General features: G+C 48.6%; 1 protein-coding gene across 1 annotated transcript; it reads right to left on the reverse strand.

The window, feature by feature from the left end:
* Positions 1–705: 705 nt before the first annotated feature.
* LOC117042567 (zinc finger protein 420-like) lies at positions 706–21,964 on the reverse strand. The gene is made up of 7 exons (XM_033142107.1): positions 21,793–21,964; positions 19,416–20,704; positions 9,690–9,724; positions 6,516–6,646; positions 5,576–5,625; positions 3,422–3,506; positions 706–2,127 (listed from the first exon to the last, which is right to left on the reverse strand). Exons 1-7 carry the CDS (start codon positions 21,854–21,856, stop codon positions 740–742), a joined length of 3,042 nt encoding a protein of 1,013 aa, XP_032997998.1. The 5' UTR covers positions 21,857–21,964; the 3' UTR covers positions 706–739.
* Positions 21,965–24,608: the final 2,644 nt, after the last annotated feature.

The following is a 24,608-nucleotide window of genomic DNA, read 5'->3' on the forward strand; positions in this document are numbered from 1 at the left end:
GCGGGAGGCAGTGGAGGATAGGGGTGCCTGGTGTGCTCTGGTCCATGGGGTCACGAAGAGTCGGACACAACTAAACAACAACAACAACAACTCCTGGTGGAGCTGTTGTAACTAGGGAGTTGTATGTTCCTCAGGTTATAACCAGCCGCAGCTGAAAATCTGGCTGCTGATCTTTGAGTCAGTTGAAGTTTTAGAGCACTTTTCAAAGGCAGCGCCCATTCCAGTAATTGAACCTGGATGTAACTGAAGCAAATGTCACTGCAGCCAAATCAGTCCTCTCATAACACAGAAATTAGCCATATTCTTTACATGTACCGTATGGGGTTTCTTTCCTCCAAGGGTTCTCAGATGTTGAAGAAGGCTGGTGCTCACATGGCTTTTTCCACACTTTGTCCCTTTCCATAACTTCGCCACTGTGTGTTTTAGTGTTTAGGAAGTCTAAACACTAAAACACACAGTGTTTAGTGTTGAGAGCCAGTGTGGTGTAGTGGTTAAGAGTGGTAGACTGGGGAACCGGGTTCGCATCTCCGCTCCTCCACATGCAGCTGCTGGGTGACCTTGGGCTAGTCACACTTCTCTGAAGTCTCTCAGCCCCACTCACCTCACAGAGTGTTTGTTGTGGGGGAGGAAGGGAAAGGAGAATGTTAGCCGCTTTGAGAATCCTTCGGGTAGTGATAAAGCGGGATATCAAATCCAAACTCTTCTTCTTCTTCTTCCAATGTCCACACCCCATGCAATTTTATGGGTTTTCGCCTGTGTGGGTTTTTTGATGACCTGAAAGGTTTGCTTTGTCACAGAAGCTTTTCCCATACCATGTTTTCTCTCTCGTATGTATTCTTTGATGTCTAGCAAGCTGACTGTTTTTACTGAAGCTCTTTCCACACACCGTGCATTTAAATTGTTTCTCCCCTGTGTGCGTTCTCTGATGTAAAGTAAGAGCACTGCTGTCAATAAAGCACTTTCCACACTCCATACATTTATACGCCTTCTCTCCCGTGTGTGTTTTTTGATGTCTGCTGAGGTTACTACTCAGGCTGAAGCTTTTCCCGCACACCGTGCATTTAAAGGGTCTCTCCCCTGTGTGGGTCCTTTGATGTAAAGTAAGGCCACTGCTGTCACTGAAGCACTTCCCACAGCTGACACATTGGTACGGCTTCTCCCCTGTGTGTGTTCTCTGATGTGTCGTCAGGCTACTGCTCTGACTAAAGCTTTTCCCACACTCCACACACTTAAACGGTTTCTCTCCTGTGTGCGTTCTCTGATGTGAAGTAAGGCTACTACGAACGCTGAAGCTTTTCCCGCACTTGATGCATGTATATGGTTTCTCCCCCGTGTGGATTCTCTGATGTAAAGTAAGGCTGCTGCTGCTACAGAAGCACTTTCCACACTCAGTACACTGACATGGCTTCTCCCCTGTGTGTGTTCTCTGATGTAACGTAAGGTTACCGCTCTGACTGAAGCTCTTTCCGCACTCCTTGCATTTAAATGGTTTTTCCCCTCTGTGGATTCTCTGATGTTTAGTAAGGCTACTGATCTCGATGAAGCTCTTTCCACACTCGGAGCATTTAAATGGTTTCTCCTCTGTGTGTGTTCTTTGGTGTAAAAGGAGGCTACTCCTCCCACAAAAGCTCTTTCCACAATTCATGCAGGTGTATGGTTTCTCCTCTGCATGGGTGGCTTGATGTCGAATGAGGCTACTGCTGTCACTGAAGCACTTCCCGCACTCCATACATTTATACGGCTTCTCACCTGTATGTGTGTTTTGATGTCTAGTAAGGTTGCTTCTCAGATTGAAGCTCTTCCCACACTCAGCGCATGTATATGGTTTCTGTCCTGTGTGGATTCTGCAATGTGTATTTAAGTTCGATTGATGTCTAAATGTTTTCCCACACACCAGGCATGTTTTCCTGCTCTTCCTTTTGTGATCTTCCTGTTGGATCAGGAGTTCCTGGACAGCAGCACTCTGGGAAGCAGGCACCTCCTTCCTCCCATCCTCTGAGTAGTTTCCCTCATCCCTTTTTGGTCCTCGTTGACTTCCAAGCATCTTTTTTCCTGATTCACGCTCGGCTTTTTCCAGTGACACCAAATATTTTTCCATATATTTCTCACTGCTCAGTCCGTCATTTCCTGGGGGATGAGGGGGAAAAAATAAATGTATGAACTTCCAAGGTAAAAACATGGGATATTATCACAGGTTGACCCCAATTTGCTGCTTCTCTGATATTAGCATTCCCAAGAAATGTGGGAGCTTTGTCCTCCTAGCCAAGGATTCCCTGCACCACCTAACAGTGGACGTCCAGGATCTCAGCCATTATTCTAACTTTGGGAAAACAAGTGGAGCATCAGTTACCTACTGGAGATTCAGAAGAAGAAGCTTTTTGGGGGTTTGGGGCACCTGCCTTTTCCTTGTCCTGCTGTGGCAAGGGCAAGCCTTCTGGCCTTGGGGCAGAGATGGGCACTTTTCAAACACTTAAAAAGCCTTCAATAACATTTGGAGGTTTCCTCATACCAGGTCAAACTGATTCTTCATGAAACCTCCGCATGGACTCATTCAACTAGCAGGTGGATCTCCCATGATCTCAGGGCTTTCCCACCAGCTGCTAGCTGATCCCTTTCCCCCATGGAGATGCCAGAGGTTGAACAAAAGATCCTCTGCGTGCAGCCAGGTGCTCTTCCTGAGCTGTGTTCCTTCTCTAAACATATGTGGGGCTACCTTTGAAGGTGACCCGGAAACTACAACTAATTCAGAATGTGGCACCTAGACTGGGGACTGGGAGCAGCCGCCGAGACCACATAACACCGGTCCTGAAAGACCTACATTGGCTCCCAGTATGTTTCTGAGCACAATTCAAAGTGTTGGTGCTGACCTTTAAAGCCCTAAATGGCCTGGGCCCAGTGTACCTGAAGGAGTGTCTCCACCTCCATCGTTCAGCCAGGACACTGAGGTCCAGCTCCGAGGGCCTTCTGGCAGTTCCCTCACTGTGAGAAGTGAAGCTACAGGGAACCAGGCATAGGGCCTTCTCGGTAGTGGCGCCTGCCCTGTAGAACAACCTCCCGTGAGATGTCAAGGGAATAAACAACTGTCTGACTTTTAGAAGACATCTGAAGTCAGCCCTGTTTAGGGAAGTTTTTAATGTTTTATATTTTATTGTGTTTTTAGTATTCTGTTGGGAGCCACCCAAAGTAGCTGGGGAAACCCAGCCAGATGGGTGGGGTATAAATAATCAATGGGTGTTGTTGTTGTTCAGTCGTGTCCGACTCTTCGTGACCCCATGGACCAGAGCATGCCAGGCACGCCTATCTTTCACTGCCTCCCGCAGTTTGGCCAAACTCATGCTAGTCGCAATAAATGGGTAATATGCCCCAAACATCTTTCAATCAAGGAATGGGGCGGCGGGGGGGGGGGGGAATGTGTCCTTACCTAGAGACCTTTGGTCTGGATCCAGCAGGGCCCAATACCTCTTCGGTGAAATGCACAGCCACCTCTTTGAACGTTTACCCAGACCCTGGAGAAAGAGAATATACAGAATTTTTCTTCTCCCTCTCTCCCAACACTAGAGCTCATGAACATCCCACGAAGGTGAATGTTGGAAGATTTAGGGAAAGGAAAAGAAGCACATAGTCAAACTATTGTACTTGCTCCCCCCCCCCCAGGAGGCAAACATAGCCAGGAACTCCCTTTTTTATTTAAGAGCCTGATGAAGCTAAATATTATGGGAGGTATCATGTAAACTCTCTATGAGTTCGCATGGGCATAGCCAAGATTTTAGGGGGAGCAGGCTTTATGTTAGCGGGGGGGCGGGGGCAGAACTGAGTTATCTGTGATGCAATTGGTCAGTTAGTTAAGTATTTTTGTTTATTTACTTGATTTAGGGGGAGCAGTTGCTGCCCCCTGGCTAAGCCCATGTGAGCTCTCTGAAAACAGCACAGGCCGGTACATCAGTCCTTACACCTGACTTTTAGAAGACATCTGAAGGCAGCTCTGCTTAGGGAAGTTTTTAATGTTTGGTGTTTTATTGCTTTTTTTAGTAATATTCTGTTGGGAGCCGCCCAGGGTGGCTGGGGAAACCCAGCCAGATGGGTGGGGTATAAATACATTGTTGTTGTTACAGGTGGGTAGCCGTGTTGGTCTGCCATAGTCGAAACAAAATAGAAAATTCTTTCCAGTAGCACCTTAGAGGCCAACTGAGTTTGTTCTTGGTATGAGCTTTCGTGTGCATGCACACTTCTTCAGATTGTTGTTGTTGTTGTCCTCACCCCACCCCCAAATGCTGCTTCCTCTTCACCAATGTGTCTGGTCCCCCTACCCAAGCTGAATACTGTATGCCCCTGGGGATATTGAATGGCTTCCAAGAGGATTTTGCCCTGCAGTTTCTGCAGCAGTTTATCCCACACCTTGCAGACCAATTGCACAGATCAGACCCCACACCCCAGGCATGGGCCTAGCCAGGATTTATGTTGGTGTGGGGGAGCAGGACACAGGGGCGTAGCAAGGGGGCGGGATGCCCCGGGTAGGGCCCTGCGGGGGTGCTCTCCTCTCCATGTCCCGGCAGCCAGCGGCGAAAGAAGCTTCTTTCGCCGCTGGCTGGGCTCCCTGAGCGGAGCCGGGACATGGAGAGGGGCGGGCCAGCGAGGAGGGGTGACACAAGCGTGACGCCCCTCCTCGCTGGCCCGGGCGGAGGCGTCGCTCCGTGCGCATGCGTCATGACGTCATGCGCACGGAACGACGCCCTGCCCCCCGGGGGTGCCGCTTGGGTTGCCGCCCCCGGCAGCCAAGCGGCTCACTATGGCCCTGGCAGGACACACACACACACCCTGTCATCATCATTGGCCTGGCTCTGCCTCGCAGATTCGGAATGAAAAATCTCCATCAGTGTCGTTTCAAATTGCTTTCTTTAACAACAACAATAATAATAATATGGTGCTGGAGGAGACTCTTGAGAGTCCCATGGACTGCAAGAAGATCAAACCTATCCATTCTCAAAGAAATCAGCCCTGAGTGCTCACTAGAAGGACAGATCCTGAAGTTGAGGCTCCAGTACTTTGGCCACCTCATGAGAAGAGAAGACTCCCTAGAAAAGACCCTGATGTTGGGAAAGATGGAGGGCACAAGGAGAAGGGGACGACAGAGGATGAGATGGTTGGACAGTGTTCTCGAAGCTACTAACATGAGTCTGACAAAACTGCGAGAGGCAGTGAAGGACAGGCGTGCCTGGCGTGTTCTGGTCCATGGGGTCACGAAGAGTCGGACACGACTGAACGACTGAACAACAACAATAATAATAATTTATTATTTGTACCCCGCCCATTTGGCTGGGTTTCCCCAGCCACTCTGGGTGGCTTTCAACCGAATATTAAAAACAATACAGCATCAAACATTAAAAACTTCCCTAAAGTGCTGAAAAACCTATGTACAATTTCAACTTTCAGTTAAGTACTGTATTTTTATTTATTTACTCGATTTGGGGTGTGTGTGTGTGCAGCTGCAACCCCTCCTGGCTATGCCCATGGAGTGGGGGGGGCTCTTTCCTCTTTCCCCCTAACCCCCACGCCTCGCCACCCCCAAGCATTGCACCTCTTTGTCCTCTGTGCGCTCCAGCCTCCCTCTGTCCATGACACCGTCCTCTTCCATTGAGTATGGAGGGGCTTCCAACAGTCACCCCCCCTCCCCTTGCGACGGCAGCTTCCTGCCTCTCTAGGAAACCACAGCTCGGTTCATCTGTCCAGTGGGAGGAGGACTGAGCGACAGGAGCTGTCTGCCCTCCCCCCTTTCCTCTTGCTTACTTCCCTTGATGTTGTGCTGCTGGAGGCTGCAGAAAGCAACGCGGGTGGGGTGGGGGACACATCTGGCCAGGCTTTCCCCATCCTGCGCTGAGATTCCTGAACTTGCAGGGGGGTTGGACTAGATGGCCCCTTGGTGTCCCTTCCAATTCTTCAATTCTATGATCATGCGCGACGTTTCCAGCTCGCTCTCTCTTCTCGGGAGATTTGGGGAGCCTGCAAAAGGACTCCCCAGCTGCAAATAGCGCAGGGGAGCAAAACTCAAATGCCTCCTTCCCCTCCCCAAGGCTGCTTCTCCTGCGTGAATGTGCCCTTTACCCTCCCAAGCTGAATGACACCCCCCACCCCGGGGAGACTGAGCTGATCTCTGTGCAGGGGATACGGCTCCAAAGATCTTGCAATGCAAACGCTGCGCCACTTTGAAGATCCCTTGTGGTCCTTTGCACAGGGGCATGCCCAGCTCTCTCCCATTTGGAGAATGTGCCCCCCCCTTTAACTCTCCCTCCCCTCAAGCTCCCTGGAGCAGCTGCAGCGCTAAAATACAACACCGGGATGTGGGGTGGGATGGGGTGGCGGAATCCCCAGCGAGCCTCCTGGAGGAACCGGGCGCCTGATAGACGCCAAAGGAGGTGTCTCCATCTTCCCCACATTAAATGGGGGGGGGGGGAGTTGCAAGCAAGCGGTAGGCAAAGGGGAGGGGGGCAACTCATTCCTCCACTGGGCGACTGACTGACCCGGGCTCTGCTTCCCGGAGAAGCAGGAAATTGCCGCGTAAAGGCGTCGGCAGCGCTGGGGCGTTGCAGAAGCGCCCTTGGGGAAACGCGCGCGGCGCAGAGGAGAGGCTGCAAAAAGCGCCGAGGTGCGACTTTTGTGGGGGAGTGAAAGGGAGCGGGGGAGGGAACCCGAGGAGGATTTGTTTGAGGGGTGATGAAGGAGAAACACCTCCCCCCTCTCCCGCCTCCCACGCGGAGCACTTTCCCTCGGGAAATGCACCGGGGGGGGTGTGTCGTGGGTGATCCGTGCTGTGCACTTGCGTCGTGCGGCCCAAACTGCTGCAGGATCGCCAATGCAAGCCTCCCCTCCCCCCAGCTCTGAAAAGAAAGGCGCAGCCTTCTGATGGGAGGGGGGGGGGACATGCAGCCCCGACAGAAGGAGAAACCCGCTATGGGGAAAGCAGCAGCCTTGCTGGGGTGGGAGGGTTTGCGCGAGACTTTTTGCGCCCAGAGCTTTGAATTTCCGAGGTCGTCACCAGAAAGCCTTGGTGGGTTTAAATAGCCGCGCGGGCGGGGGGGGGGGTGGAAGAGTGCCGCGCGTTTAAAACCGAGGTCTTAGCTTCGGGGATGGTTCCCAAAAAGAGCGATATGTTTAACTTTGGATGCCTGGATATTATTGTTCTCAGAAAAAAGACTCGGCCTGTTGTGTTTCTTTGGAAAGACATTCTCAAAGCAGACTTCATGTCTTCGCTGGAAAGAGAAGAACCAATTCACCCGGCCTCTGGAGAGAGATTGGCAGGTACAGTACAGATCTTTGAACCGTCAAGGGAAAAGGCTATACAGTAATGGGAAGAGCACAAAGTAGCAAACTTGGGTAGCGTTGAACTTGAGCCACCCCCTCCCTTTGGGGAGAGATCAGTGTTAGAACACAGTCTTTGGATGTAGAAATTCGAAGGTTCGGTCCTGTCTTTGGGCAGAGCAGTGGTTTTCAACCATTGTGCCCTGGCACCCTGGGGTGCCTTGAAGGATGGTCAGGAGTGATTTGGGCAACACCGGCCTCTGCATAGCTGTCAGGTTTCGGATTTGAAAATAAGGGATCAGCACCCTCACCTGTCCCGGGGACAGTCTACGGTTCTCAGGGACACAGTCCACGCCACGGTAATCCCCCCAGGCTACAAATTAATTTACACCAGGAAAGAGGTCCCAGGAAAGAGAAATCAGGGCAGAGAAAAGAAAGCACTTATTCACGCAGCACACGGTTAACCTCTGGAACTCCCTGCCACAGGGAGCAGCGATGGCCACCAACTTGGATGGCTTTAGAAAAAGGATTAGGCCAATTCATGCAGGAGGAGAGGACCACTGATGGCTTCTGGCCAGGTTGGCTCTGCTCTGCCTCCAGTGAGGGGAAGCAATGCTTAACCGGAGCACCTGTTGCCAAGAAACGTTCGTCTGTTTTATATTCTTCTTTATATATCTGTCTGTCTCTTTGTTATTAGGTATTTATATTCCACCTTTTTCTCCAAGGAGCTCCCTGGTCCCAGTCCTCATTTAATCCCCACAACAGTCCTGTGAGGTAGGCAGGCAGGCAGGCAGGGCTGAGAAAGGCAGGGACCCAAGGAGTCCCCGGACTCCAACTCTCCTTCCTGGAAATAAGGGAGATTTAAGGGATATCAACAATAAGGGAGAGCAGTGGGAAATGGCTTGGAATAAGGGAGTTTCCCGCAAAAAAGGGGAGACTTGGCAGCTATGGGCCTCTGTCCCCCCCCCCTCTCTTTCTTTCTTTCCTTACTTCCTTCCTTCCTTCCCTCCCTCCCTCCTTGGATGCCCTCTTGCCTGTGTCCCAAAGGCTTGCACAGCTGGCTACAAGCTCCCCAGATGAATGGTCCCTCTGGGGCTGGCCAGAGGGTGCTTCCCAGGCACCTGTGGGGGAGTGTGAGGAGGCAGTGCGAGGAGGTGGGGCAGCTCAGAGACCAGGAGTGGCAGCTGCCCCTGCCCAGAGGTCTCCCAAGGAGAAAGGAGAGGAGAGGAGGCTGAGGGAACACTCCACAAGGGAGGGTGTTCGAAAAAGGGCGAGAAGCTGCCAGCTCAGCTCCTGAGCCACGCAAGGGTGCTGCAGAAAGATTGCATTTGGTTGAGGGAATCCTGGGCCCAAAAAGGTTGAAAACAACTGCTGCAGAGGGATATGAAAGCAGTGGAACAGACACATCTGTGCCTACTGATTTCAAGTGGGACATTGACCAGGATAGAATTCCTATTGTCAGGGGCGTAGCAAGGTAAATTGGTACCCGGGGGCAAAAAATTTTTTTGTCCCCCCCCCCCGGAGGCATGGGCAGGTCAAGTGGTACCTGGCGTGGAAAATTTCTTGTCAACCCCCCATTGATTCCCCCCCCCTGCAAAAATTGTTTTACGTTATTTCATATTTTCTTACAAAGGAATAACAACAAGTAATAATAAAAAACTTTTATTTATATCCCACTCTCCCCGGCCAAAGTCGGGCTCAGGGTGGCTAACATCAGATACATAACATTGGTATAAAATGAAACAATAATTAAATTACCTCCGAAAAAATCTCAAAATCAAATTAAAGTCTAATTAGATGGCTTTCCACAGGGTTAGGGTTGGGAACAGTAAGTGTTCTCTGAACTGAAATTTCAGCCTTCATGACATAGGAAAACAGCCAAGTGAACAGCTATTTTGGTGGAGGAGTGTCAAGATATTAACCAATATGCATGCAATTTCATATATAGCTATATAATCCCTAGTATAGTAAGATAAGACCTTCGGAGCAGGCATTAAAAAAAAATTCAAATCCCCCCCCCCCAAAATTTCCTTGATAATTTGTCACCCCCTCCATTATGGAACCCGGGGCGACCCGCCCCCCTGCCCCCCTTGCTACGCCCCTGCCTATTGTCCGCTTCAAAGGCAACATATTCAGAAGGTAAACCCAGATTTGGGTGTCTACAAATAACATAAAATAATGCTCCCATATACACAAAGCTCACAATCCTTTGCTTTCTGTTGGAAATTCAAAAATGTTTTCTTTTTCCTCAAACTTCACCCCAGATGATGGGCAGAATAATGGGGATTCTAAGGAGACATCTATGCTACCGCCAAACACTCCTACAGCTGAAGAAGGGGAAAAGATGGTTGCAGATGAAAGTGACCTTAAAAAGCTCGGAGAAGAGGAATCCTCACCTTCTCTGGAGGTTAATGCCCATGAACCCCAAATCCTGCAGGAAGATGGACAAGGAAACAGCCAGAAAATATGTCCCGTGTGTGGGAAGATATTTAGATACGAATCAAACTTAAATAGGCATTGCAGAAGCCACACGGGGGAGAAACCGTTTAAGTGCACGGAGTGCGGAAAGAGCTTGAGCTCAAGTTGGAGCCTTCTTACACATATAAGAACCCACACAGGGGTGAAGCCATTTAAATGTGTGGACTGTGGAAAGAGTTTTAGTGAGAGCAGTACCCTCCTTACACATACGAGAACACACACTGGGGAGAAGCCATTTAAATGCGCAGAATGTGGGAAAACCTTCAGTAGGAACACTCACCTTACTTCCCATCAGAGAACTCACACAGGGGAGAAACCTTTTAAGTGCATGGAGTGTGGAAAGAGCTATACTGTTAGCAGTGGCCTTACTCAACATCAGAGAACCCACACGGGAGAAAAACCATTTAAATGTACAGAGTGCGGAAAGAGCTTCAGGCAGCCCAGCCACCTTGCTATACACTACAGAACGCACACAGGGGAGAAGCCACTGAAATGCACGGCATGCGGGAAGAGATTCAGCCAGCTCATTAACCTGACTTCCCATCAGAGAATACACACAGGGGAGAAACCCTTTCAGTGCATGGAATGCGGGAAGAGCTTCACTGATAGTAGCGGCCTTGCTCAACATCAGAGAACTCACACGGAAGAGAAGCCCTTCAAATGTACGGAGTGTGGGAAGAGCTTCCAACGTCCCAGTCGCCTTACTCTACATTATAGAACCCACACCGGGGAGAAGCCATTTAAATGCCTGGAGTGTGGGAAGAGCTTCAGCCAGCTCGGTCACCTTACTCTACATCGGACAACACACACAAGGGAGAAACCATTTGAGTGTACGAAATGTGGGAAGAGCTTCAGGAAGAATGGGAGCCTTGCTTTGCATCACCACACACACACAGGAGGAGCCATTTAGTTGCACAGAATGTGCAAAAAAACCTACCGTAAGCTCACTCAGCTTACCTTACATTACAGAACACACTGGGGAGAGACCATTTGGAAACAGGGAATGTGGGGGATAGTTTATTTACAGGAATAGACGATGTGTACAGTAACACACACTGGAGAGGAACCTTTTAAATGCTTCAGTGTGGAAAGAACTTTTGTGACAGCATCAGTCAGGGGCATTCTTAGCCCCTTGGCTGCCCTGGGCGGGAAGCCAAGAGGCACCCCTGGGGGCGGGGCACCACGGTGCGTGCGTCATGATGTCATGACGCACGCGACGCCCCGCCCCCGGGGGTGCTGGGCGGCGGCTTCGGGAGATTCCCGAAGCTGCCACCTGGAGGCGGCAGCCCTTCGTGCCGCGGCTGCTCGTGCCTGCGTGAGCAGCCGCTGTACGAAGGGGTGCCGGGAGGCGGAATCGGGAGTCTCTGCGGGCTGCAAAGACTCCCGAATCCGCCCGGGCTCCCTTGGCGGAGTGCAAGTCGAGGCAGGGAGAGGGACGGGCCAGTGAGGAGGGGTGTCCCACCTCGCTGGCCCGCCCCTCTCCATGCCCCGGCTCCACAAACCAGCCAGCAGCGGAGCTCAGCATAGAGGCAAGTGGTGGGCCAGCGAGGAAGGGGTGGCACCCCTCCTTGCTGGCTGCCCCTGCGGCTCCACCCTGGCAGTGCCGAAAATAGCCTTACCAGGGGGCGGGGCCTCTCCTCAAAGTGTCAGCCTCAGCAGGGGCGCTGCCCCGGGGCCCCCCGCCCCCTCCGCCCCCCTTGCTACACCCCTGGCATCAGTCTCATTCCTTGAGGCCATTTTTGCCCATGGCAACATTCAACGTCCCCCTGCCCTTCCCAAACCCAGGTAAGCAAGGTTCTGGGCTTCGACAAGGAGGCATGAGGGCTCTCCGTGGTGGAGGAAGGGAAAGTGTTAGTTTGCTTGTAAAACTGAATCACTGTGTTGCGAAATGATGCATGTCCTAGATCTGCCCTAGATCTTAATGACGTAGGCTTTGTTTGGATAAATACCAGTATTTGGAATGAGTTTATTGACTTAATATTTACATATGTATTAGGATAGTAATTGTATATTGTATATTTTTTTGGGGGGGAGGTGTTCCTACCCATGTTTGTGCCTTTTTATTTTTCTTCTCTTTTTCTTTGCATCACTTTATTCCTTTATAATTGAAACCTTTTCAATAAAATAATACAAAAAAATAGAGAATGATCACAATTTCTCTACATATGTACAAGTTTTTGCGTGAAAGAAATTACACTCACGGATCTCTGCGGCTCAACCCAGCAACAAGGACTCTTATGTTTGCAGTCTCAGGAGCAGAAACCACCACCGTCTGCAGTAGTCTGCTTGGGGTTTCCACAACATTCTTAGTTTGAGTAGCCTACACAACTACACAGATGGGACGCAGGTGGTGCTGTGGTCTAAACCACTGAGCCTAGGGCTCGCCGATCAGAAGATCGGCGGTTCGAATCCCCACAACGGGGTGAGCTCCCGTTGTTCGGTCCCAGCTCTTGCCCACCTAGCAGTTCGAAAGCACGTCAAAGTGCAAGCAGATAAATAGGTACCGCTCCGGCAGGAAGGTAAACGGCATTTCCGTGCACTGCTCTGGTTTGCCAGAAGCGGCTTAGTCATGCTGGCCACATGACCCGGAAGCTGTCTGCGGACAAATGCCAGCTCCCTCGGCCTGTAAAGGGAGATGAGTCCCACAACTACACAGGGTTCCTTGCTTGCAACATTAGTCTCTGGCACACACTGCTATGTGCAATTGCTATTATTATTATTATTATTATTATTATTATTCATACCCCAGCCACTCTAGGCAGCTAACAGCATACTTTGCTATGCCTCTGGTGTCTCTCAGCAGGCTATAGTGGAGCTGCTGCTCCTCTAGCTCCTCTGGGCTGCCCTTGGCTACAGTGATTGAGCCACTTCATCTAAGTCAGGCTTCCTCAACCTCAGCCCTCCAGATGTTTTTGGCCTACATCTCCTATGAACCCTACCGAGCAGGACCAGTTGTCAGGGATGATGGGAACTGTAGTCTCAAAACATCTGGAGGGCCGAGGTTGAGGAAGCCTGGTCTAAGTGAAGCCTGTGACTTTGCTCCCAAGGCCCCAGGGACCAGCTTCACTGATGGGTGAGACAACCAGTTACATGTTTAATAAAGCATTTAAAACTGAACCGGCACTGTGGCTCACCTGGTCATATAACAGTACATTGGAGCGTGCCAATGCAGCAGCTAGACTGTTGACTGGGAGTGGCCTCAGAGACCATATAACACCGGTCCTAAAAGACCTACATTGGCTCCCAGCGCGTTTCTGAGCACAATTCAGTGTTGGTGCTGAGCCCTAAACGGCCGTTGCCCAGTATACCTGAAGGAGTGTCTCCACCCCCATCGTTCAGCCAGGACACTGAGGTCCAGATCCGAGGGTCTTTTGGCGGTTCCCTCCCTGTGAGAAGTGAGGTTACAGGGAACCAGGCACAGGGCCTTCTCGGCAGTGGTTCCTGCCCTGTGGAACGCTCTTCCACCAGATGTCAAGGAAATAAACAACTATCTGACTTTTAGAAGACATCTGAAGGCAGCCCTGTTTTGGGAAGTTTTTAACGTTTGATGTTTTACCGCTTTATTATTAATAATATTCTGTTGAGAGCTGCCCAGAGTGGCTGGAGAAAACCAGTCAGATGGGCAGGCGGAGTATAAAAAAACAAAGAAAAAAAGATGTCAGATACATGGTGGAAGTCTAAAATAACAGTAGGGACCTCCAGCTGGTAAGCTCTTAATGCCCAACTAACCAGGATGTTAAAATCTTGTTGCCGGAAATGGTTAATTGCCTAAATCTTCATTGGTCATTTCATTTCACGTACCAAACTAGTTCGACCCCTTCCAATAGCACCACGGGTGTCATTTGTAGAGCTTTTAAATATTGGGACAGAGAGTCAAAGAAAGATGCGCTCTCCAAGCAAACTTTCCCAGCACGTTCACACTCCTGTCTCGGTGACATCCACGCTGGTTTGGTCCTGTCCAGAATGGAAAATGGCAGGACCCCAAGGAGAGCTGGCTTCAGGCACCAGACCCGTGGGCAGTGTTAGGATTTTTATATTTCCTCTGCTGCTTCAGCAGGACTATTATGGTTGGTGTAAATCACATGAGTGTCTGAGAGAGTGTGGGAATGGAAGTCTATCTTATCTCTTCCGCCTAAGGGTTGTTATTGAATCTTTTAGTTTCATTTCTGTCGTGTGGCAGTTCTGTACTCTTGTTCGGAGAACACAGACATGATCATGGAGTCTCTATAGAGACTGTAAATAAAGTAGTTTAGAACTACAGATGAGTCTTTCTTCTTGCTGCATGATGCTAGAAGAATTGTGTGCTCTTTTCATAAGGAAAGGGTCACAGATTACTGGCACTTTGGACTGAAGGGACATGCCAGCCAGAGTTGGCCATCGGGAGGACGCTCCAGAATCTTGGGGAGTACGCCACCTCCCCAGAGCGTTTTTCCAACAGGCAGACCAACTCTACGTTACAAAGATGTCTCCAAATGCCGTATGCCGGCCTGTGACATCAATCCCTCCATGTGGGAATCCCTTGCAGACAACCGCAGTGCCTGGGGACAGTCAGGTTGTGCATCCATTGCAGCGACCACAGGAGGAATGACCTCTGGGAGAAGCGCAGAGGGAAGAAACGCTATTGTGCATCTGCAACAACGCAACTGAACACCTTTATCTGTCCAAGCTGAAATGGAACATATCTCTCCCCTGTCAATCCCTACAGCCACTGTAGGTTTTCAACGCCAAAGGCGCACATCTCCCAAAACAGATGGATGCCAACTAAATACAATACCCACCAGTAATGTACATAAACTCCCAGTGGCTCTAATGGTCCTGGGCGCCTTATGGCATCTGACAGGGTGGAATGGGGAATCCTCAAGGCTTCCTTGGCACAATTAGGACTTGGAAAACACTTTTTGCGTCTTAACCAAATGCGTTTCACTTTGTGGGCTGCCATTTGCACAAATGGTATGGAGTCTCCCCACATTCAGCTGAGCGGACGTACAAAGCAGGGCTGTTCTCTATCTCTGCTGATCCTGTATCTAATAATCAAAGTACTATAATCGAAAGCCAATTTAGGAGTTGCAGATTAGGACCTCCTGGAACATCGGCTGTGTGCTGTACAACATCCTTAAAAACAGTATTCTTTTTCTGCGGTATCTGAAATCTGCTTTATTTAAAACACGTCAACAAAAGACCAATGAATGCATTTCAGTTTATGAAAGATGTAAGTTTAACCCACAAAGTATCTAGGAAAATCAAAGGTGCATTATACATAGAAACTATTAGGATGCCAAGATTATGTGGGAAAATAAAACTATATCCAAGTATTAGGTAAAGAGGCTGTTATATATACGTGCTATATCAAACAACTTTTTAAAAAGGCTTATCCACTGCTAAATCCTACACTGGCCTATTTAAATCTCCTCAGCCCTTTAGGTAAACCTTCCTACATTTCCATCTGCCCTGAGTGCAAAGCATTAGAAGGGAACAGGCTTCTTAGAATCATAGAATCCTAGAGTTGGAAGAGACCACAAGGGCCATCCAGTCCAACCCCCTGCCAAGCAGGAAACACCATCAAAGCATTCCTGAGAGATGGCTGTCAAGCCTCCGCTTAAAGACCTCCAAAGAAGGAGACTCCACCACACTCCTTGGCAGCAAATTCCACTCTCGAACAGCTCTCACTGTCAGAAAGTTCTTCCTAATGTTTAGGTGGAATCTTCTTTCTTGTAGTTTGAATCCATTGCCCCGTGTCCGCTTCTCTGGAGCAGCAGAAAACAACCTTTCTCCCTCCTCTATATGACATCCTTTTATATATTGGAACATGGCTGGCATATCACCCCTTAACCTTCTCTTCTCCAGGCTAAACATACCTAGTTCCCTAAGCCGTTCCTCATAAGGCATTCTGGGGTATTACACACAGGATAGCAGGAAGCAGTCTGCTGTCCAGGAATTAAGATCGTGGATTGCCTCCCATTTTCTTATTTACATTCTCAAAAAAAAAAAAACTCATGTGGTCCAGAACTTTGCCTCTTCACCACTGCCATCTTCCCAATCACTTCCTGAAAGTTCAACCTCTACTCTCTCCAATACTTACTTTTCCTTCCTTCCTTCCTTCCTTCCTTCCTTCCTTCCTTCCTTCCTCCCTCCCTCCCTCCCTCCCTCCCTCCCTGCAACAATTCACATCTTGCAAAGGATAGTTATATCCTCATCCCAACTAAATCTTCATTTCCCACCCCAGAAGTTCTGCTAGGTTTTACTGCATGCTTTGCCAAGTTTTGCTGGCTACAGGAAAATCAAAGAACAAAAGTACAAAGACTCAGCCGTGACAATCCCTGAAACGAGATGGAGATGTTGTGAAGATATAAACCAAACTAAACTAAACTCAAAATTCAAAAAATAGGGGTGAGGAATTTTTGAATTTGAGTTTAGTTTAGTTTGGTTTATATCTTCACAACATCTCCATCTCGTTTCAGGGATTGTCACGGCTGAGGCTTTTGGTTACTATATCCCGTGACTGTCTTTTTGTCTTTTGGCTACAGGGAAATGTCAGCTCCCTTGAGACTTATTGCTGAACTGCATGAGAAACCTTTCACCCCTGTGCTTCATTTACGAACTCATCACTCCCAAACCCTAGTTAACCTTCCTCTCCCCAATGTTTTCATAGAATCATAGCATCTTAGAGTTGGAAGGTACCCCTGAGAGGGTCATCTAGTCCAACCCCCTGCAATGCTGGGATCTTGGATAAAGCACCCCTGACAGATGGCCATCAAACCTCTGCTTAAAAACCTCCAAGGAAGGAGAGTCCACAACCTCCCGGAGGGTGGGACTGTTCCACTGTTGGAAGAACGTACTGTCAGAAAGTTTTTCCATATGTTTAGTCGGAATCTCCTTTCTTGTAACTGGAAGCCATTGGTTCGAGTCCTACCTTCCAGGAGAAAACAAGCTCGCTCCATCTTCCAAGTGACAGCCCTTGAAATATCTAAAGATGGCTGTCGTTAGCTCCTCTCCTCTTTTCCAGGCTAAACATACCTAGCTCCTTCAACCATTCCAAGGCTTGGCTTCCAGATCCTTGATCACTCCTTCCTTTAAGAAACCACCCTCAGTCAGGTATATAAACCATGAACCAGGAATTACCAGTAGCAGTCTTGATCATGTATCTGTAGAAACTTGTAGGAGCCTGTGTGGCTTCATTCTTTCAAATTAATGAGTTTTGTTAGTTTTTTTTCATTCCGTTTAGGTTAGCTAACCTGAGTTCAATTTATATTAAAACAGTTTGGGAGGAATTCCCCCTACTGCTCTTGAGTCCTTTATGTTTTTGCAGCCTTGAAAGCCTTCTTCATTTTCCTATAGTCTCTAGAATTAATTTCCCTCTGAGGAAACAGACACCCAGCGAAACGAGAAAAGAGCCAGCATCTCGTTAGGGTTTTCAGTTTGATTTATAAGTTATATATATTCTTGTTTAACTCGTCACATAGCTATTTAGGGGTACTCACCCTGAATTTTTTTTGGATTTGAGTTTAGTTTAGTTTGGGTTTATATCCTTATAGTATCTCCACTTCATTATTACAGCTGATTTTCCCACATACTATTTCTCCTGCCCCCGCCCCCCTGCGTCATTCCTCTCTATGGCCACACTGCCTATCCCTAGGGTCCAAATTCCCGGCCTGCTGGCTCCAGAGAAGTGCAAGAAGGAAGTTTAAAGACAGTCCTGTTGGGGAACAGGGAGGGACCACCACCTTCTCCTTAATTTGCAGGATGCCTGGGGCTGACCCTGATAAGAACTTGTCAAGCAGATCTTTTGCAATCCACTCTAGCTTCAACTGTGATCACGGTTTACTATCCCACTACACCTACAATTGACATAGGAATGCTAGTAGCGAAATGGTCAAACATTCCGTTTTCTACAGTTCGTAACACTTTTGCATGTATTACATTGCAGCTGATTTCTCTCAAACGTTTACAGAACCACCAGTCCAGCATCTAATTAATTCTAGTAAATGAAAGCATGCTCCTTAATCAATGTGTTTAGGTTTTCAGATGTCGAATGACCTCTTCCTAACTTCACCTTGCCGACAAAGGTCCGTATAGTTAAAGCTATGGTTTTCCCAGTAGTAATGTACGGAAGTGAGAGCTGGACCATAAAGAAGGCTGATCGCTGAAGAATTGATGCTTCTGAATTCTGGTGCTGGAGGAGACTCTTGAGAGTCCCATGGACTGCAAGAAGATCAAACCTATCCATTCTGAAGGAAATCAGGCCTGAGTGCTCACTGGAAGGACAGATCCTGAAGTTGAGGCTCCAGTACTTTGGCCACCTCATGAGAAGAGAAGACTCCCTAGAAAAGACCCTGATGTTGGGAAAGATGGAGGGCACAAGGAGAAGGGGACGACAGAGGATGAGATGGTTGGACAGTGTTCTCGAAGCTACTAACATGAGTTTGGCCAAACTGCGAGAGGCAGTGAAGGATAGGCGTGCCTGGCGTGCTCTGGTCCATGGGGTCATGAAGAGTCGGACACGACTGAACGACTGAACAACAACAACTTCCCTTCATTCTTACTGTCTTCCTGGGGTGAAAACAAGAAACATGTGAAACAAGAGTGCTCGCCACTGATGCTCTTTTGAGGTTCAATTAATTTGTTTGGAAGAGAAAGCAGACTACTTTCTACAGTAAGGCCTGTACCCTCAAGAAAACTCCACACTGGGCATTCTTTGATGTAAAGCAGGCACGTCCAACAGGTAGATTGTGATCTACCAGTAGATCACTGGACGTCTTGTGGTAGATCACCGGTAGATCACTGGCTCCCCCCAAAGAAGCTCAACAACTTTGGCTCCCCTTAAAAAAGCTCAACATTTTTGCCTTGTACCCCCAAAAAGTGGGGCTTTCCTCCTCTGTCAAACTTCTTTGACCTGAACCCCTAAAAATGGGCCTTCCTCCTTCCTAAAAGAAGCTCAACAACTTTGACCTGAACCCTCCAAAAGGGGGTAGATCACTGCCAGTTTTTAGCTCTGTGAGTAGATCGCAGTCTCTTGGGAGTTGGCCAGCCCTGATGTAAATAAAGTAAGGGCATTGCTAACACTAAACTCTTTCCACACTTTACATTCAAATGTGTTTACTGGTTGTGAAAATCAGACGCTGGACTAAATAGACTATGGGCCTGATCCACCAAGACACTTCTTTATGTGCTCATTATCCTCTGTGTGTCTTCTTCAATTTAAAGGAAGGCTACAGCTCACACTAAACCAGGGGTAGGCAACCTCAGGCCCGTGGGCCAGATGCGGCCCAATTGCCTTCTCAATCCAGCCCGCAGACGGTCCGGGAATCACCGTTTTTACATGAGCAGAATGTGTCCTTTTATTTCAAATGCATCTCTGGGTTATTTGTGGGGCCTGCCTGGTGTTTTCACATGAGTAGAATGTGTGCTTTTATTTCAAATGCATCTCTGGGTTATTTGTGGGGCATAGGAATTGGTTCACATTTTTTTTTTTTCAAAATATAGTCTGGCCCACCACATGGTCTGAGGGACGGTGGACCGGCCCACGGCTGAAAAATGTCGCTGACCCCTGCACGAAACCTTCCACATTCTCTGCACATTCACCAGAAAGCTGTGTTCCGTGATGTAAAGTAAGCTGAGCTTACAGAAGCTTTCCCCACATCCATCTAAATGGTTCCTTCTGCGTGTTTTTTGTGATGCAACGTAAGGCTCTTCTTCTTTGCGAAGCTCTTCCCACATTCTGCACATTTAAATGGCTTCTCCCCGGTGTGTGTTCTGCTGTGGGAAATGAGGTTGCTGCTGTTACAGAACCTCTTCCCACACTCCCTGCACTGATAGGGTTTCTCCCCCGTGTGGGTTCTCCGATGTGAAGCAAGGTTAATGAGCTGGGTGAAGCTCTTCCCACATTCCAGGCATTTAAATGGCTTCTCGCCGGTGTGGATTCTATAATGTAGAGTAAGGCGGCTGGGCTGTTGGAAGCTCTTCCCGCACTCCGTGCATTTGAAGGGCTTCTCCCCTGTGTGAGTTCTCTGATGTTGAGCAAGGCCGCTACTATCAGTGAAGCTCTTCCCGCATTCCATGCATTTAAAGGGTTTCTCCCCCGTGTGTATTCTCTGATGTGAAGTAAGGTTAATGAGCTGGCTGAAGTTCTTCCCACACTCCGTGCATTTGAACGGCTTCTCCCCGGTGTGCGTTCTGTAGTGTATAGTAAGGTGGTTGGGCTGCTTGAAACCCTTCCCGCACTCTGTACATTTAAATGGCTTCTCCCCTGTGTGGGTTCTCTGATGTTGAGTAAGGCCGCTGCTGTCGCCAAAGCACTTCCCGCATTCCACGCATTTAAACAGCTTCTCCTCTGTGTGGATAATACTATGTGAAGTCAGATTAATGAGCTGGTTGAAGGTCCTGCCACACTCGAAGCACTTAAACGGCTTCTCCCTCGTGTGTGTTCTCTGATGCAAAGTGAGTTGAGTGTTCCTGCTGAAGGTCTTCCCACATTCCGTGCATTTAAATGGCTTCTCCCCAGTGTGCGTTCTCGTGTGCGTAAGCAGGGTACTGCTCTCACGGAAGCTCTTTCCACACTCCATGCATTTAAACGGTTTCAGCCCGGTGTGGCTTCTTAGATGTTTAAGAAGGCTGCAGCTGGAACTCAAGCTCTTTCCACACTCCGTGCACTTAAACGGCTTCTCCCCCGTGTGGCTTCTGCAATGCCTATTTAACTTTGATTCGTATCTGAATATCTTCCCACACACGGGACATATTTTCTGGCTGTTTCCTTGTCCATCTTCCTGCAGGATTTGGGGTTCATGGACATTAACCTCCAGGGAAGGTGAGGATTCCTCTTCTCCGTGCTTTTTAAGGTCACTTTCATCTGCAACCATCTCTTTTCCTTCTTCAGCTGTGGGAATTTCCGACGATAGCATAGATGTCTCCTTAGAATTCCCATTATTCCGCCCATCATCTGGCATAGGGTTAAGAAAAAAAAATTGAATTTCCAGCAGAAAACAAAGGATTTCAAACTTTGTGTATATGGGTGCATTGTTTTATGTTATTTGCAGACACTAAAAGTTGGGTTTACCTTCTGAATAGGAGGACAATATAAACTCCACCCTGGCCAATATCCCACTTGACATCAGCAGGCACAGATGTGTCTGTTCCCTTGCTTTCATTTCCCTCTGCATCAGAGGTTTTCAACCTTTCTGGGCCCAGGATTCCCTCAACCAAATGCAATCATTCTGCAGCACCCCTGTAGGGCTCAGGAGCCCAGTATTGTAATCTCTGCAGAGCTGGCAGCCTCTCACCCTTTTTCAAACGCCCTCCCTCAGCCTCCTCTCCTCTCCCCTCTCCTTGGGAGAGCTAGTGTGGTGTATTGGTTAAGAGCAGTAGTCTCGTAATCTGATGAACTGGGTTCGATTCCCCGCTCCTCCACATGCAGGGGCTGGGTGACCTTGGGCTAGTCACACTTCTCTGAAGTCTCCCAGCCCCACTCACCTCACAGAGTGTTTGTTGTGGGAGAGGAAGGGAAAGGAGAATGTGAGCCGCTTTGAGACTCCTTCGGGTAGTGAAAAGCGGGATATCAAATCCAAACTCTTCTTCTTCTCTGGGCAGCTGCAGCTGCCGCTCCTGGTCTCTGAGCTGCCTCCCCTTACCCCAAAGAGTGGTGCCTCCTCACAATGCCCCACAGGGAAGCACCCCCTGACTAGCCCCCAGACGCAAGAGGGCATCCGAGGAGGGAGGGAAGGGAAGAGTGACAGAGGCCAGTATTGCCGGGGGCACCCCTGAGCATCATTCAAGGCACCCCAGGGTGCCACAGCACACTGATTAAAAACCACTGCCCTGCAGGGTTTCAGATGGGGACTCTGTTGATTGCAAGCACAGGACCAAACCTTCAGATTACTACATCCAGAGACTGTGTTCCAACACTGATCTCTGGGTTCTCCACCACCACCACCAAGGCAGGGTTGGCCCAAGGTGAACGCAACCCAGGTTTGCAGGTTTGTGTTATTCCCACTATAACACCTCCCATTATGGGTTAAAAAAAACCTGTACCTTCCATTCTCTCTCCTTCCTCAGAGACTTGGCAAACTGGTTCTCTTCCTTCCAACGAAGACATCAAGTCCACTGGGAGAATTTCTTTCCAAGGCTAGATCTTTCTGCGAACAAAATATCCAGGGATATTCTTAATCTGTATATTAAGAGGGATCGAGAAATGGAGGCACAGGTAGGGTAAAAATTGTGCTGGGCAGAATGCTCCCCCCCCCCACCGCCAAAAAAAAGAAACTCATCTAGATTAAACGATGCAAATCATGAACCTGAACATGTGTGAATTTTTTTTTTAATTAATTTTTATTAGTTTTAACAAAATATAACATGTACATCAACAAAAACATAAACAAATAAACAATAAGAACAATAATACACAATAAACACTTAAATCTTAATACAACTATCTTCTTTCCTTATCATTATAGGTTGACTTCCTCACTTCCTGCGTTCCTTGACTATCATCTTTAGTAATTTCTTTACATTGTTAAAATCATCTTTTTATTAATTAACCTGGAGTTGGAATTTGGAAAAGAGAATCTTCCTTTTCCAATGGAAGACAACAATGTTGTTGTTGTTTTTCCAGAACTTCTGTCCCCTATTAGGCATGCCATGAGCCTTGTCCAGTACTCGTAGCTAGGATCCAGCTGCCCCCAGCACTGCTCATAAGCTGTTGGAAGCTGCATTAGGGGTTCTGGACTAAAAGGCAGCTCCAATGGTAAAATCCTCTCTCTGCCTGTCATTCCCACTGATGAGAAGATGCAGACTGACACTGACTGGCTGGAGAGCCAGGAGAGGTTCCTTAGCTGGGCCTTGGGAGCACCTGCCATCACCTGCTCCTGCTTCAAGGTGAGCCTTTTGGTCCAGGGGCAGCAGGTGGTGGCTGGGATGGTCGCATTTAAAGTGTTTCCATCTCCACAGGAAGCTGCCTTCTGTCAGGGGCAGGGGCGTAGCAAGGGGGGAGGGGCGGGCCACCCCAGGTTCCATAATGGAGGGGGTGACAAATTAGCAAGGAACAATTTTTTTGGAATTTGTTTTTTAATGCCTACTCCGAAGGTCTTATCTTACTATACTAGGGATTATTTAGCTATATATGAAATTTCATGCATATCGGTTAATATCTTGACCCTCCTCCACCAAAATAGCTGTTCATTTGGCTGTTTTCCTATGTCATGAAGGCTGAAATTTCAGTTCAGAGAACACTTACTGTTCCCAACCCTAACCCTGTGGAAAGCCATGTAATTAGACTTTAATTTGATTTTGAGATGTTTTTAGGAGGTAATTTAATTATTGTTTGATTTTATACCAATGTTATGTATCTGATGTTAGCCACCCTGAGCCCGACTTTGGCCGGGGAGGGTGGGATATAAATAAAAGTTTTTTTAAAAATTATTACTTGTTATTATTCCTTTGTAAGAAAATATGAAATAACGTAAAACCATTTTTCCAGGAGGGGAGGGAATCAATGGTGGGTTGACAATAAATTTTCCGCACCGGGTACCACCTGACCTTCCCATGCCTCGGGGGGGGGGGAGGCGACAAATGTTTTTTGCCCCCAGGTACCAATTCCCCGGGTACGGAAGTGAGAGCTGGACCATAAAGAAGGCTGATCGCTGAAGAATTGAGGCTTTTGAATTATGGTGCTGGAGGAGACGCTTGAGAGTCCCATGGACTGCAAGAAGATCAAACCTATCCATTCTCAAAGAAATCAGCCCTGAGTGCTCACTAGAAGGACAGATCCTGAAGTTGAGGCTCCAGTACTTTGGCCACCTCATGAGAAGAGAAGACTCCCTGGAAAAAAACCCTGATGTTGGGAAAGATGGAGGGCACAAGGAGAAGGGGACGACAGAGGATGAGATGGTTGGACAGTGTTCTCGAAGCGACTGGCATGAGTTTGGCCAAACTGCGAGAAGCAGTGAAGGATAGGCGTGCCTGGCGTGCTCTGGTCCATGGGGTCACGAAGAGTCGGACACGACTGAATGACTGAACAACAACAACAACCAATTTACCTTGCTACGCCCCTGGTCAGGGGTGACTTTCTGTCCCTCTAAACCAGAGGTTTTCCACCTTTTTTAGTCCATGGCTGCCTTGACCAACTACAATCTTTACCTTGCTACGCCCCTGGTCAGGGGTGACTTTCTGTCCCTCTAAACCAGAGGTTTTCAATCTTTTTTAGTCCATGGCTGCCTTGACCAACTACAATCTTTCCGTGGCACCCATGTGGGGCTGAGGAGCCCAGTTATGCCACCCCTTGCCTGCAGAGCTGGCAGCCTCTCGCCCTTTTCGAACACCCTCCCTTGTGCACTGATCCCAACCTCTTCTCTTCTCCTCTGTCCTTGAGAGTCCTCCGGGCAGCCGCTGTTGCTGTCTCTGAGCTGCCCCTCCCTGCCCCAAAGAGAGGTGTCTCCTCACATTGCCCCCAAAGGGGCCTGGGAAGACGATGTCCCCCCCAAGCCTTAGTGGCCCGACGGAGACTGACCGAAGGTTCATCATGGGCTAACCTATCACTCCCATGTTAGGTAGGTGTTCCCTGGGAGGTGGAGCTTGTTGGCGTTCTAAAAGGAGGGGGAACAACCTTGAAAGGCAGTTGGGGGTTTGGCAGTTGGGGATGGAGGTTTAGAGAGAGAGAAAATGAGAGGTTAGGCTTTGGGGAATGGGAGGAAAGGTCCTTACCATTGCTAAAGGGATGCAGGAAATATTATAACTAAGCTGAATTACATGAGTAGAAGATTTGTACCAGTAATAACTCAAGACATCCATGTTTTCAAGTTACCTAATAAAGTTAAATGTGCTTCAACGTTCGCTGACTGTGGCAGTGTATC

This window comes from Lacerta agilis, chromosome 2, assembly GCF_009819535.1.
Source record: "Lacerta agilis isolate rLacAgi1 chromosome 2, rLacAgi1.pri, whole genome shotgun sequence".
Taxonomy (NCBI): domain Eukaryota; kingdom Metazoa; phylum Chordata; class Lepidosauria; order Squamata; family Lacertidae; genus Lacerta; species Lacerta agilis.

Excerpts from the sequence above, each read along its gene's own strand:
- LOC117042567 (XM_033142107.1), bottom strand. The coding sequence starts at position 21,856 with ATGTCTTCGTTGGAAGGAAGAGAACCAGTTTGCCAAGTCTCTGAGGAA. Across the intron at positions 9,725-19,415 it reads AACACGCAGAAGGAACCATT|GATTTGGGGTTCATGGGCAT; the intron begins TAGATGGATGTG and ends ATCTTCCTGCAG. Across the intron at positions 6,647-9,689 it reads GGCATTAACCTCCAGAGAAG|TCGCACCTCGGCGCTTTTTG; the intron begins GTGAGGATTCCT and ends CCCCCACAAAAG.